This window comes from Anguilla anguilla, chromosome 17, assembly GCF_013347855.1.
Source record: "Anguilla anguilla isolate fAngAng1 chromosome 17, fAngAng1.pri, whole genome shotgun sequence".
In the NCBI taxonomy this organism is placed as follows: Eukaryota; Metazoa; Chordata; class Actinopteri; order Anguilliformes; family Anguillidae; genus Anguilla; species Anguilla anguilla.
This window is the reverse complement of record NC_049217.1, coordinates 25,054,093-25,067,865: the sequence shown is the minus strand read 5'-3', so window position 1 is coordinate 25,067,865 and position 13,773 is coordinate 25,054,093. Positions and strand designations below refer to the sequence as shown.

Sequence of the window (13,773 nt, the reverse complement as noted above, 5' to 3'; positions counted from 1 at the left end):
CAATTGAACACACCTGACTAATCAGAAACACCCGTGATGCTATTTGTCCCAAACATTACGATGCCTTGAAATGGGGGGGGGGGGGGGTCTGCAAGTTTAAAAAGCTCTGGAATTTCTACATGGTGAAACTCAGTGTATGTCCTTGTTGAGTCACCCTGGATGTGTTAAATGTCTAAAAGTAGAATCAAGCAGAACTTGCATCTCAATGCATTAATATATTTTATAATTTTAAAAAAATATATACCTCACATTTTGGATAGTTTTCCATTTAACACATACCACATTTTCATGATGGACCCTGCCAAATGGATTAAAGCAAATGAGACAACGTTGGTATTAAACGCTGGTTATTGTGTACTCAGCTGAATAAACACTGAAAAGCTCCACTCGCACAGATACAATGGAGGCTATTCATAAGACAGTGATGTTATCTGAACTTTGCCAGCCATTGTTTGGTAAGTGCGCTAAATGCAATATGACTGGTCATGAATGATGCCAAGTTGTTCAATCAAGAGAGAAGAGAAGCGCAATTCAAGGCTGTGTTCACGTTTTATGAATTACCCTTTGATAGTCCATCTCATCTTCACACTGACGTTGCAACATTACACTGTTCTCCAAAACACTTTCACCTCGACTGCATGATGTTTACACCTGGTTAAAACATGGTGAACCTCACACCATAGTGAGGTGGTGGCAGAGGGGGCAGAAAGACAATCAATGCAGTCAATGCAGAGTCACTATCGGTAAGCAGAGAAGCAGAGGAGTCTTGACACCAGTCCCTGGCTCGTCCTTCCACCAATGATGTCATCAACAGGAACGAAGCACACACGGCAGTCGCCGTTCTTCAGTGTGACCGGGCGGAGTGTTGTCACCCTGGTGTGATTTTCAAGTGACATCACCGTGGTGTGGCACGGAGGCGTCCTCGTCATCGTCGCTTGACATGAGGCTCAAATCGCGGCAGCATGAGATCTTTAACATCTTGGCGGTGTGGACAGTGCTCTGTAGAAAGCAGACGACAGCAGTGGACTTGGCTTCTTCCAGCTTCCATTTTCTGTGCCTTTTTTTTCGCATTTCTGTTCAATCATCATCCACTGATGTCGGTTATTTTTAAATAATTCCTCTTCAGAAGAGCAATATTTTTTTCCAAGAATCTCACCGGCTTATTCATTTGCTGATGTGAAAGTGAAAGATCAGCTCAAGAAATCTTTTAAAACTGCAAAACAGTTCTGACTGATGTTCAGAAAACACACACGGGCATACACAGACAGTCCTGCACACAAACACAGGTATGCACAAGCTTAAAAAGGATCTGTTCATGTTTCTGAAAAATGGAGTTGTTATTTTCCATTAAACAGCACTGTTAGAATGGAAAGAACCAAACAGAAAAAAGAAGAAACCAGTGGAAACAATGACAAAAAAATCAAAGATATTCAGAGTTGCTATAAATATTAGAATTTTTTGTTTGTTTTTTTGTGTTTTTCCAACACGTCAAACGAAAGAGGAGAATCCGGCGACGGGTGTTTGCGCACCTGGGCCCAGGCTGGAGGGTGGCCTGTAGGGGGCGCTGTGGTGGCTGGGAGAACTGGGGGACAGCGGGGCGGGGGTGGGAGTCCGGCTGCCTTTAGAGCTGAACAGGGCACCCCGGGGCGGGGCCTGGGGCTGGGGGGCGCTGTTGGGCTGCGGCGGGGGAAACGGGGGCAGGGGCGGGAGGGGGGGCGGCGAGGAGCGGTGCTCTGCCCGTGCCAAATCCAGCTCGGCTTGGCCGTAGGCCTGGGGCCGGGACAGGTTCCTCTGCTGACGCCTCCAGGAGTTGTAGTAGGTGGGGTCGCTGATGTAGTGGTTGACGAAGGAGTGCGTCTTACGCCTGTCTTCCTCCACTTCATACTCGCTCTCGCTGCCCTGTGGTTGTAAATGGTTGTAAATGGTTAATAAACTACATTGTTTCAACCCGTTTTATTATTTTACATTTTATTCTATCCCATTTTATTTGTTTATAGTGTGTCTATTTCGTGTTATATCATTTTATTCTATATTTTCCTGTTTTAACTGTTTATTATTATTATTTCCTTGGTGTGAAGCACTTTGGGCTGCTACTGCTGTATGAAAGGTGCTATATAAATAAAGTTTATTATTATTATTACATTTACTTCCAAGATCGTCAACTTACTTCCAAAGATCTTTTTTTTTTTTGGCTTCCATGCAATCTAATTTGTATCTTTTAGTAACCAGCATCTCATAAAAACACATTCTGGACAAGGTTTATGCTTCTTTTCCTAATGAACTATATTTGCTACATTTGCATAAACACAGTGTCCATAACACACCGTGGTCATAAAACAGAGTAACCTGTTAACACTGTGAAATCTGATTTTGTGCCTTTTTTAGTTTGGGAATATCAGCACTGCTTGTGCTTGAAGTAGCAAATATATTAATCTTGCATCATTTAACCTCAGTAAAGGATGCAATGTTTGAAATTGCGATTGATTTCAACCTGGACAGAGAACACTCCATTCCACAGAGATTGAAGTCACAAAGAGAATCAATTCTACAAAGACAATTATTTTTTTGCCAACTGAACCCCACCCCCTGCACCCCCACCACTACCACCACACAATAAAGAATGTGAGTATCACAGCAGACTCTACACTTCCCTCGGTGTTCCCCTCATGCAAACATACATTTCATAGAACAACTGGGGAGGAGGCACTCTTCAGAAATACAGGGTGTTTGTTCTTATTCCTAGGCCTAAACACTGGAAGTCACAGGCCTGCGTTAGCACAGAGCTCCGACCGTCAGCAAAAAGATGGCTTTTCAAGGACTCCCATTTCGAAAGACTGTTCCTCCCCCTCCCCTGATCACATGACAGGAAATGGCCCATTTTTTAAAACACTAAAACCACACGTTTCTTGATTGGCGGGGCGGGGGGGGGGGGGGGGGGGGGGGGGGGGGTTGGCTGTTGGGCTTTTTTGATTTTTCATCATAGGTCTTATTTTCTACAACTTGAAGCATGAAAACCACAATTGTTCAACCTTTCCTGTCGTCTTTCGAACAGGCAAGAGAATTTTCACAGCCGCTCGGATGAGCTTTACAGGGACACGCAGTCCGTTGTGTGATGCAGGGAGTTCAGTAAATAGCCGTTGAAAGAATTTGCAGTATGTCAGAGGAGACACTGCTGGTGATGAATTACAGTAAAAAGCCCTGGTTTGCTATTCACAGGAAACAACCCCCCCCCCCCCCCTTTTATGATTAAGGACTGCGTTAAAACCGGATGCACAGCTAGGTAACTAGAGTCAGCCATTTTCTATCATAAGTACCACTTAAAGAAGGCATCTCTTAACATGTGTGAGGTAAATGTTTTGCTATTTTTTTAAAATCATGAACCATTTGACCTCAATGGCAATATCTCCTGCTGTGTTATTTTTATAATAAGAAATTATTATTATTATTATTATTATTATTATTATTTCTGTAGGAGACTATCCCTAATCTCTGGTCATTCTTCAGATCCAAGTTGGAAAATAATCACAATGATGGCAACCATAAGCCATAACCTCATGTTAGGAGAGGTTATGGCCTATGTAATACAGGCTCAATCTTTTTCCATTAAATGAAATGTAAAAAGATATGTCCTGGTAAAGGTAAATGAAAATGTAGCACAGCAGCGCTAAAATGTTATATTTCAAAGTAAAATTAAATAATAAAGTGGATCTGAGCCGTCCCATGTCTTTGTTAAAAAAGTAACCTATTTTACCCCAGGTTTGATGCCCTTTTGTTTTTGCGTGTTCATTCTCAACGCTGTCATTTGGGGAGCTTGCAGACCAGCACACACTTCACTTTCTAAATATGGTATGCCCGCCACTGTCTCTTTTCACTGTGCAGTCCACCAGTTGAGCTCTCACAGACTTTGAGTTAGAGGGCATTTCTTCTGCAGGTTGCGCAAACAGACCGTGGATACCTGATGGGGGTGGGGGGTGGGGGGGATTCCCCAGGGGTGTGGACTACAACACAGGGGCGTGGGGGGGATTCACCAGGGGTGTGGACTACAACACAGGGGCGTGGCACCACTGCAGAAACCAGACCGCGGAGCTCATCCACATGGCAGAACGGTACCTTAAACAGGACGAGCTACCCAGAAGCCCGCCACATCTCTGAATGCATCATTTGCAGTCGTTTGACATAGTAACCGTACGGCCTGTCGTCGCGTTCATACGTTGCCGATTTGAATCTGCATTCCCCCTTAAAGCAGGTTCAACTCTGCCTGAACCTGTTCGGTTATATTCTGTCAAAGGCATTCTAAATATACCACTCAAGTAGGTTCACCAACATGACAGCACACATCCAGAGGTAAACAAGGTCTTAAATCTCCTGCATCAGAATTACCATCACTCATGTCCTAAAATATTGGGAATAGTCACAAAGTGGGATGTTAGTGCACACTGCACATGTATGTTTGTGTGTTTGTGTGCGTGCGTGTGTGTTTCTGTGTATGCCTGCATGTTTTCATGATTCAATGCGTGTGTGTGTGTATGTGTGTGTATGTCTACATACAGTTGCGTGTGTATAGGAAAGTGTGTGTATGCATCCTCCTCTGTGTGGGCATGCGTGCAGCCCATTTTCAGAAGAATTTGTCCCCTGTCATTACTGCACAGTGATGTATCCCTGAGGAGCCTACTTACTGTAGCCTGCGCTGCTCAAACATCCAGCTGTGTAAATATGTAACACGCAAAAAAGCCAACAGTGTAAATGGCTACGGCGATGGACGTCTGCTGAGAATGTAAATAATGACAGCAGTGTGATGCACTCTGAGCAGACGCGCAGCTCACTGAAGCAGATCTTTCACACAGGTTATTAATACCAGCAGCAGCACCTGTGACACTCCCATAACGGTTTCCGGGGGGCCTAGAATACATGACCGGTCACACTGGATTATTATTATTATTTTTTTTTTTTAAAGAAAGAAAAAAAGAATAAGAAAAACATTCCCAGATAAGTCTGGAGAAGTGTTTCAGGACTCCATGACAGAAGGTGAAGGAAAACAATCGGCTTTCATGACATTTTCTCAGCCATCAATCTCTTAAACAAGCAAATCCTGCCAGTGCATGTGTGATCTATACAAAACAACACAACTTAAAAATGTTATTAATGGCAGCAGGGACAATTCCAAGAAAGGCCAAGGTAACATCATGGAGGGGGGGGGGGGGGGGGGGCACTCCTGCGACAGACAAGGGGAAGCAGAGAAACGATGACGCTGATAGGGTCGTTACATGAGCGAGAGAGTGAGATAATCACTGTTGACGCGTCCCCAAGCACAGGAACTGGCTGTCACATTGATTTAATGGTGCCAGGGACACCTCCTACAATGTGACCCTCCCCCCAGTTCATGCGAAGGGGACCTTTTCATCTTGAACAGCCATTTAAAACAGGCCATGGAATACACGTGTTATCTTTTTCAGCCTTTTTTGGCTGCACAGGTTTTCATCTTGTCACACTGAATTCTGTTTCTGGGGGTACTCACTTATAAAGACAGCACTGTGTGTGTGAGTTGTACGTGTGCGTGTGCGTGCATGCGCGAGTGTGTGTGCACGTGTGTGGGTGTGTGTATGTATGTGTGAGTCGTATGTGTGCTTGTGCGTGCATGTGTGCGTGTGTGTGTGTGTGTGTGTGCGTGTGTATGCATGCACACGCACGCGTGTGTGTGTGTGTGTGTGTGTGTGTGTGCATGTGTGTGTGTATGTGTGCATGTGTATGCATGTGTGTGTGCGTGTGTGTGTGTGCGTGTGTGCCTGAGACAGGCTGTGGGGTTGTACCTGTGAGTCTGAGATTTCTGACGGCTTCTCTGTCAGGCTGCTGCTGTCTGCTCTGAGGTCGTTGTACTTGGTGCTGACGTCCTCGTCAGAGTAATGCAGACAGCCAGGGGTAGGCCGAGGGGGAGATCTGGAGAGAGAGAGAGAGAGGGAGAGGGAGAGGGAGAGGGAGAAGAGGCAAAGGGAGAGGCAGAGGGAGAGAGAGATATATAGTGAGAGAGATAGAAGAGATACATAGAGCGATACAGAGAGCAAGAAATACTGAGAGCAAGAAATACAGAGACAAAGATACAGAGAGATATCAATGGCCTGGCAAACAATAAATAACTGCAAAGCAAACACTGGAAACAAAGGAACAGACGTCTTCTCTCCGGGTTGCGGAATGGGACGTGGCCGTTCGTAGGAGGTTGGTGTTTTACAGTATCTGTACCAAAAAAATGAGCCAGTCTGCAGCCCCTTGTCTCATCACTCAAGACTTGGAGCTAATATTTATGCTCTATCCTGATGACCTGATTTTGCTACAGAAAGAACAGGGACAGAATCGCAGCCCAGATCTGCTGGTGAAATACCGACAGACCTGGGCTCTGGCATTTGAGATGAAAATCATATGATTAACAATATTTATTTAAAAAAGGTGTTTATCTTAGGGTGAGAACTACAAACACAGAAAAAGATCTCGATGCTGATGAAAAATTAAGCTAGACATAAAAGATTAACTTGGCAGTGAGTAAAAAATGCAGAACACGTTATTAACCTGAGGGAAAATAACTGAATTAGTTCTGTGAATATCTATCAGCTGTAGGAAAAACGAAGCAGAAATACAAGCAGAGTTAGGTCAGAATGCATTTCACATTTGCACGCCAAAGTAGAATTCTAAACAATTTCTGTCCACAGTCTGCATCCATTGGCCAGTATTGTAAATAAAACCACCAGGGTTTTCAACAAAAGACTTCTTTTGTTCCTCTTTTCTGACCTCTTCCCAAATTTTCAACTGCCTGTTCCTGCTACTGCTTTACCACCCGCCCCTGCACACCTGCAACTGAAGACTGAACACACCTTTAATTCACTTACTGAATGGCCTGTGATAGGTGAACATCAAAAGGAAAAAAAAACTGAAACAGCTTTGTTTTGAAAAGCGGCTGATGTGTATCTGGGTGTGAGAGGAGTGGCAGAAAGAGTGAGGGAGGAGAACTGGTAAATTACAGTTTTTCGAGCAGGGCCCCTAGCATAGTGACCCTGGAGTGAGACAGGTACAAGGAGTGAAGATGACATTGGTGGCTCCACTGACCAAGTCGGCTCTCCTGTCTCATCCTTCATGACTCCTGTGGGAGGATCTAGGGTCAACTGAATCTCCAGCACATTATTGGCTGTCACCATGGCAACATCCTCAAGACATTTCAGACACCCTGGCAGTGAATGACTGAAATGTGTCTGTCAGGGAAGGGAGCTGTCTGTATTCTCTCTCTCTCTGGCAAATAAACACAGACACACAGACACTCACACAGAGACACAGAGACACACATGCACACACACACACACACACACACACACACACACACACACACACACACACACACACACACACACACAATACCAGACATTATTATTAAACAGTCCAGAATACACAGCACAGTTACAAAAGCAGACCTGAGGACAGGAAAGGGTTAACGCAGAGACCCAAAGGCGAGGCTTTCCACAGCTGCGCAGGGTGACACTGGCTGGGGGCTGGTGGGGGGCAGTGTTCTGGGTAGGGTGTGATAAAGTGCCTGTTTAAAAATTGAGAGGAAGCTCAGATGGGATGAAAAGGGGGGTGGTGGAGGTGAGGAGGGGCAGGGGGGGGTGCTTAATTCTAAATTGCCTTCTACCATGCTCCACTATCTCAAAGTGGTGAATTAATAATTCAGTGCTTCCCCCATCTGGTTCAACCCCCCACCACCCCACCCCCGTGAATGGGGTGGGGGAGCGGGGGCTGCTGTGGGGGGAACATTGACACCCTAACATCCTACCGTACCAGCCTCCAGTCCCCAACCCCCACCAACCCCTCCCATGGCAAGGGCTCATTAGCAGAATTGTATCCAGCCCAGACCACAGCTCTTCTAAGTCAGGAAGAGTCACCCCTTTTGATCCCCAACCAGGCCTCTCCAGCCAGGCCGTACAAGCTTAATCAGGCTCCCCCCCTCCCTCAAACGCACTCCACCCAGTCCCAAACGCCTGTGCCTCAGCTGCGTCCCACAGGAAACCCACCCAAAAAGCACTGCCCACCAGCACGTCCAACGACCCCCCTTTGGAAGGGGGGAGGGAGTTTGGGAAGCACTCTCTTTGATTCATTGACCGCGGCACAGAACACGTATTTTCTTTGAGCGGATCACCTGCCAACACTCACTTTCTGTCAAAGGAACCAGGTTTGCTGGCAGTTCATTATCTCAACAGGAAATATGTTAATCACCTGTCCTCTTTATTTCTACACCACACTCTTCGTATACAAGCTGGAAATAATCCACTTTGAACTTGAGAGTGCATCGCAGCCCTTATTAACCCAATTGATTAGGCACAACCAAAGGAGCCCTTGCATCATTCACAGATTCTCTATAGCAACCAGATGGCCAACTCCTTTGTTACTGCACAAATTCTCTATAGCGGGGCTGTCCAGTCGTGACTGAGAAGGGCAGGTGCGGGTAAAGCCTTTTTTGCCCTCACCCAGCACAAACACACCTCATCAACAAATCAACTGAAAACGGTCTTCAGTTAAGACATTAATGAGTTGACAGCAGCCGGTACCTTCACTACAGTATGGGAAGTTGAATGAACATTTGGGAAGAGGCATGTCCGAAGGAAGAACACCCAATGCGACCAGCATCGCCACTGGCTGTGCCTGCTTCAGCAGAATTCATAAGATAAATTAAATAGAAGTGATTCGGCTTCAGTGGCAGTGGAGATGGAATTTCCAGTGCTAATAAGAATAAAAGAGCAGATTTAGCCAAATCTGTGGCCACGACAGCCCTCACCCCTTCACACACACACACGCACGCATGCACGCCCGCACGCACCCACACACACGCACCAGCACACACACACACATACACCTGCACACACGCATACATACACACACACACACACACACAGATACACCTGCACACACGCATACACACACACACACATGCACACACACACACACACAGATACACCTGCACACACGTATACACACACACGCATGCACACGCACACGCACACGCACACCTGCACACACACGCACACACACACACACACACACCCTGCTCTGCAGTCTCACCTGGCGTGGACACCATTCTTGCGGCAGAAGGAGTTCTTGGCGGACAGCCGGCGGTTGCCGAGCTCCAGGGCGGGGAAGCGGGCCTCGTCCAGGCTGGCCATGGCCCCGTGGGTGAGGGGGACGGCGTTACAGGAGGACGGGTTCACTGGGTGGAGATACGAGGACACTGTGCGGGGGTTAGATCAGACAGACCCCAGGCCAGGGTCTCTCTCCACCGCCACTTCTGCCGATGTTAGCGCTCATTCTACTTCCACAGCTACAGATGCTACCGCTTGCCCTCCTGCTAATGATGCTAATGCTTATTCTACTGCTAACTCACACGACTGTTTCTTCCACTGCTATTGTTCGAACTTATAGCAACAGCCGCTTTGACCTCCAAAAACAATATTTTCACCACACCGCCTCTCCCCCACTGATGCCCCCCTTGCCCACCTGTGTCTGACTTCTTGGTGTACTTCTTGTTCTGTCCCCGAATGATGAGAATGAAGACCAGGAGGAGGATAAAGATGAGGCCCACCAGTGCGGTCACCAACAGAAATGACCACTCTTCATAGAAGGGCGCCACCCTCTGGGCTGGGGGTGTCAAGGCAGCACATACAACAGCAAGGAAGTCAAAAGCAAACTTAACACCTCAACTAGGAATGTTGACTCATGCCAAACAAAATGGGTACACCATCAAGATCTATTAATTCCTCACTCACTATTTCAAGTTCGTACTTAATACTTGCTTACAACTGCTTACATGAAGCACAAAATTCAACACACCCTTATTATCACAAAATCTTTCAGAGCCCTTTGGATTTTGGTCAGTCATGACGTAAGTGTATATTAGCTATAGGGAGCATAGGAGAAAAAACGAACACAGAATCCTGAACGCGTAGCTTTAACTAACCAGAGATGGAAGGTGACGGCACACTGGGCGAGCCGTAGCCGTAATCATTGACCCCAATGACCCGGAAGTCATAGCTGACCCCTTCCTTCAGGGTGTTCATGTCAAGCGTGTACGACGTCACTTCCTTTGGGACGTTCTTGACAAGGATGTCCCACAGTCCCTCATCTGAGATAGATGGAGGGAGAAGTTCACGAGAGCAAACAGAAATTGCACTCTACAGACATGTTTCTATGGTGACAGAAAACCACCCGCAACACTAACTTAATAAAATAACTAGCAGTATTTAAACCACTCCCATTGACATTCACACTACACAGGCTACACACACTGTACCAGTTATTTTGATCATGATCAGGAAGACATCTGAATTTGCTATTTGAAGACATATGCCAGACTACATTTTAATAAGGGGTGGGGTCACAGAAAAACTGTATTCCCCCTTTTTAGTGGATTATGGACTCAGGGAGTTTGGGTACCCCTGCTCCTGGCACTGTTTTCTTAGTCTGTGATAGACAGCACAGCCCATACTTTCTGGCTGACCTGAAGGCCTAGCCTCGATGACATAGTGGGTGATGGGGGCTCGTCCAGGATCCCCATTTGACCAGTGGAGGGTGATGGCCGTGCTGGAGCGGGATATGAAGGGCTCCCCTGGGGGGCCAGGTGCTCCTGAGGGGGGGGGGGGGGGGGATAAAGACCTTATGGCACCGCACAACTGTCTCCACACACCTCACACCTTACACCCCACGAGCATCACTACAGAAGACACACATCATCTCGACAATGTTAGAAGAAAACAAGGAAGAGCGAGCCATGATAGGACAAGGGCAATAAGGCAACCAGCAGAATCACAAAAAGAGTAAAACGTAAATACTACAAACAAACAACAAAAATCACACAAAGCATGGAAAACATACAAGATACGACAGTGTTCAAACGTTCCAAACGAATGTGCAGCATTCAACAAGGAGACCACACACTGTCGGTCTTTCAGGAGGAATAGAACAGAAATGGATCAACACGGGCAGTCAGACAGGCAAACGGTCACTCGGGCAGACAGAAACACAGGAAGACACGCGTGCGGCAGACCTTCCCCGGGCCCTGTCGTAACGTTGGCCTCAACGTGGGGTCCGTAGGTGAAGGTTTTGGCCCGGATGCGGAAGCTGTAGGTGACTCCTTCCACCAGGTCCTTGATCTTCATCCAGTGGGCGGCACTGCCTTTCACGTCGACCGTCACGATCTTACTGACGCCTGAAGCAGAATGAGCACAGGAGAACACTCAGGCGCAGATAAACTCCCAGTCAGCCAACCGCAGACAATCACACACACAACATGGTCTTCACAAGGTGGAAGGCTACATAGGGACAGATACAGTGTGCAGTCATAACGTAACGTAATGTGTAACGTAAAACAACACAACAGAACACAACACAACGTAAAATAAACATAAACAACACAACAAAATGACGAGAACAGGCCATTCAGCCTAACAATGCTCGCCATTTTCCTAACTAAATTGTACCTAGTGCTATGATCACCTACAGACTAGATGGTATCTAACGCCGTATCAAGCCCGGTCTTGTAAATCCCCCGAGTTTCTGTCTCCACTGTGTGACCTGACAGGCTATTGCACACATTGGCCACCTTGAGAAACAGTCAGCATTGAGAAACAGCACATGAGTTCTGCACGTGCAGAATGGGGCGGGGCCTACCATCCACGGGCGTGCAGGGCTCGTAGACAAGGCGGTACCCCTCGATCATGCCGTTGGGGTGCGTGGGCTCCCCCCAGGATACGTTGACGGAGGTGGTGGTGAGCTCGCGGAAGTGGATGAAGCTGGGAGAGCTGGGTGCTGAGGCAAAGGCAGGAGACAGGGGTTACAGGTATCCATCCGTTATCTGGAATATTCTATACCTTGCTGTGTTCGTCTGGACTGTGCTATACCTTGTTGTGCTTGTCTGGGCTGTGCTATTCCTCGCAGTGCTCATCTGAACTGTGCTATACTTTTCTGAGCTCATCTGGACTGTGCTATACCTTGTTGTGCTTGTCTGGTTTGTGTTATACCTCACAGTGCTCATCTGGACTGTGCCATACTTTGCTGTGCTTAGCTGGACTGTGCTATATCTGGCTTTGCTATGCCCACCTGTTAACTGGACAGTGCCATGCCTGTGTGCTATATTTACACCCAGTGCTGCGTTCTCATTTTGATGGATGTGATCGCGCCCTGTTCCGCCCTTCCCATGCTCCCTGCCCCACCTGCTTGCTGAGTGCGCCCCCTGGTGGGCGTGCTGCGAGGGCCGTCTCCAGCGGCATTGAAGGCAGCCACGCTGATCATGTAGGTGGTGTAGCCAGTGAGATTCTTCAGCTTCGCTCCGCTCTCCGGCAGGAAGAGCGTCTGCTGTCGCTCCGTTTCATTCCGGAGCTGGAACTCCCAGAAGTATATCTACGGGAAAGGGGGCGGGGGCACCTGTCAATAAATCAATCACTCAGACAGCACCCCCCACCCCCTCCCAATATGTCAAAATGTCTCCAGAGAGCCACCCTCCTTGAAAACTCACCTTGTACCCCTGAATGTCCCCATTCTGCGCCTCCAAAGGTGGGGGATCCCATGTGACGTCTAGCTGGGTGGCAGTTGCTGATTGGATGGCCACATTTTGGGGCGGGGCTGTGGGGACTGGAAGAAAGAAAAGGATTGCAAAACCTTTAAACAACATGACCCTCCCTGCTTTTCCCCATCTGAATGAAATGAAAGGGGCAGAGAAATGTGTGGATAAAAAATGACAGATTAACCCATGCCAGCTTCCGTCTGCGTTGGAACAACAGTAGATAGGAAACCTCAGTGTAGGTGGTAGAAATTAATATTAAATGGTGAGATCAAATTTCTGACGATTTCCTGTAGGAAAAACAATGTGATACTAGTGGCTGTGATGGTAACAATTAGTGGTAAAGCAATGTCTATAAAATTCATCTGAGCTTTCGGACCTGCAACACTTGACAAAGCTCTTAATCTCCTACGGAAGGAATTAGAAGACGGCATCTTTTAGATGGTCTGGTATTTGTAGTCAATTATATATGACTGTGATGGATGGGACTACAAAAGGCAGGTCCATCCTTACCTGCCTCTCCCACAAACACTTCCTGGGGTGTGCTGGTCGGCCCCTCTCCCACCGCATTGTAAATGCTCACGCGGATCTCATAGCGCTTGTGTTTGCTAAGATCTGAAGATAACAAAACAACTACATTACCCACAGTTCACACTGAGACATCAAAACTGAGACAGAAGCATGACAGCATACTTGATAGAGGACAAAATGGATGAAGCCAAGTTTCAAACCACGTAACTTAAATTGTCAAGTGTTTACAGAGGTTGCAAGGTACAAGTGGCAAGTGGCAACTCAAGTTTCAGGTTGCAAGTAAAGTCACAATAATGAAATCTCAAGTTTCTCAGATCTCAAGGCCTAACATTCCTAGAGACAGAGCTCAAACGTTAATTCTTCAAGACTGTGAAATTGTATGAGAATTTAATTAAAATGAGAGGCAAAGAGAGAGAGAGATACAGAGAGAGAGAGAGAAAGAGAGAGATACTTACTGTCCAGCTGGTACTGGGTAAGTGAGGTCTGGTTCAAGTTGCGCATACTGTATGGGGCTGGGTGAGGAGGCATAAGCCCGGGTGGGGCAGGGCGGGGTCAGGTCAGGGGGCCATTGGGGGGTTTAGAGCAGGGGAGAAGAGGAGAATAACAGACAGAGATGAGTGCATTTGGGCACACTACAGTTAGATCAAGCACTGGGTGAA

The 13,773-nt window shown here is 47.1% G+C and overlaps 1 protein-coding gene across 3 annotated transcripts in view; it reads right to left on the bottom strand.

Annotated features, from left to right (window-relative positions):
• Nucleotides 1-343: 343 nt before the first annotated feature.
• The window catches only part of LOC118216614 (protein sidekick-2-like), a 70,056-nt gene continuing 56,626 nt past the window's right edge, over nucleotides 344-13,773 (bottom strand). For 2 of the 3 annotated variants that reach the window (XM_035397950.1, XM_035397952.1), the window contains 12 exons: nucleotides 13,570-13,626; nucleotides 13,097-13,198; nucleotides 12,539-12,654; nucleotides 12,237-12,423; nucleotides 11,695-11,832; nucleotides 11,072-11,233; nucleotides 10,526-10,651; nucleotides 9,986-10,150; nucleotides 9,526-9,666; nucleotides 9,094-9,259; nucleotides 5,808-5,934; nucleotides 344-1,899 (listed from right to left, as the gene is read on the bottom strand). In XM_035397950.1, the coding sequence (XP_035253841.1) occupies nucleotides 1,489-1,899; nucleotides 5,808-5,934; nucleotides 9,094-9,259; nucleotides 9,526-9,666; nucleotides 9,986-10,150; nucleotides 10,526-10,651; nucleotides 11,072-11,233; nucleotides 11,695-11,832; nucleotides 12,237-12,423; nucleotides 12,539-12,654; nucleotides 13,097-13,198; nucleotides 13,570-13,626 (1,898 nt within the window). In that variant the 3' untranslated portion in view covers nucleotides 344-1,488. The remainder of the gene's footprint in view (nucleotides 1,900-5,807; nucleotides 5,935-9,093; nucleotides 9,260-9,525; nucleotides 9,667-9,985; nucleotides 10,151-10,525; nucleotides 10,652-11,071; nucleotides 11,234-11,694; nucleotides 11,833-12,236; nucleotides 12,424-12,538; nucleotides 12,655-13,096; nucleotides 13,199-13,569; nucleotides 13,627-13,773) is intronic. The other variant, XM_035397951.1, reaches the window with a different exon arrangement.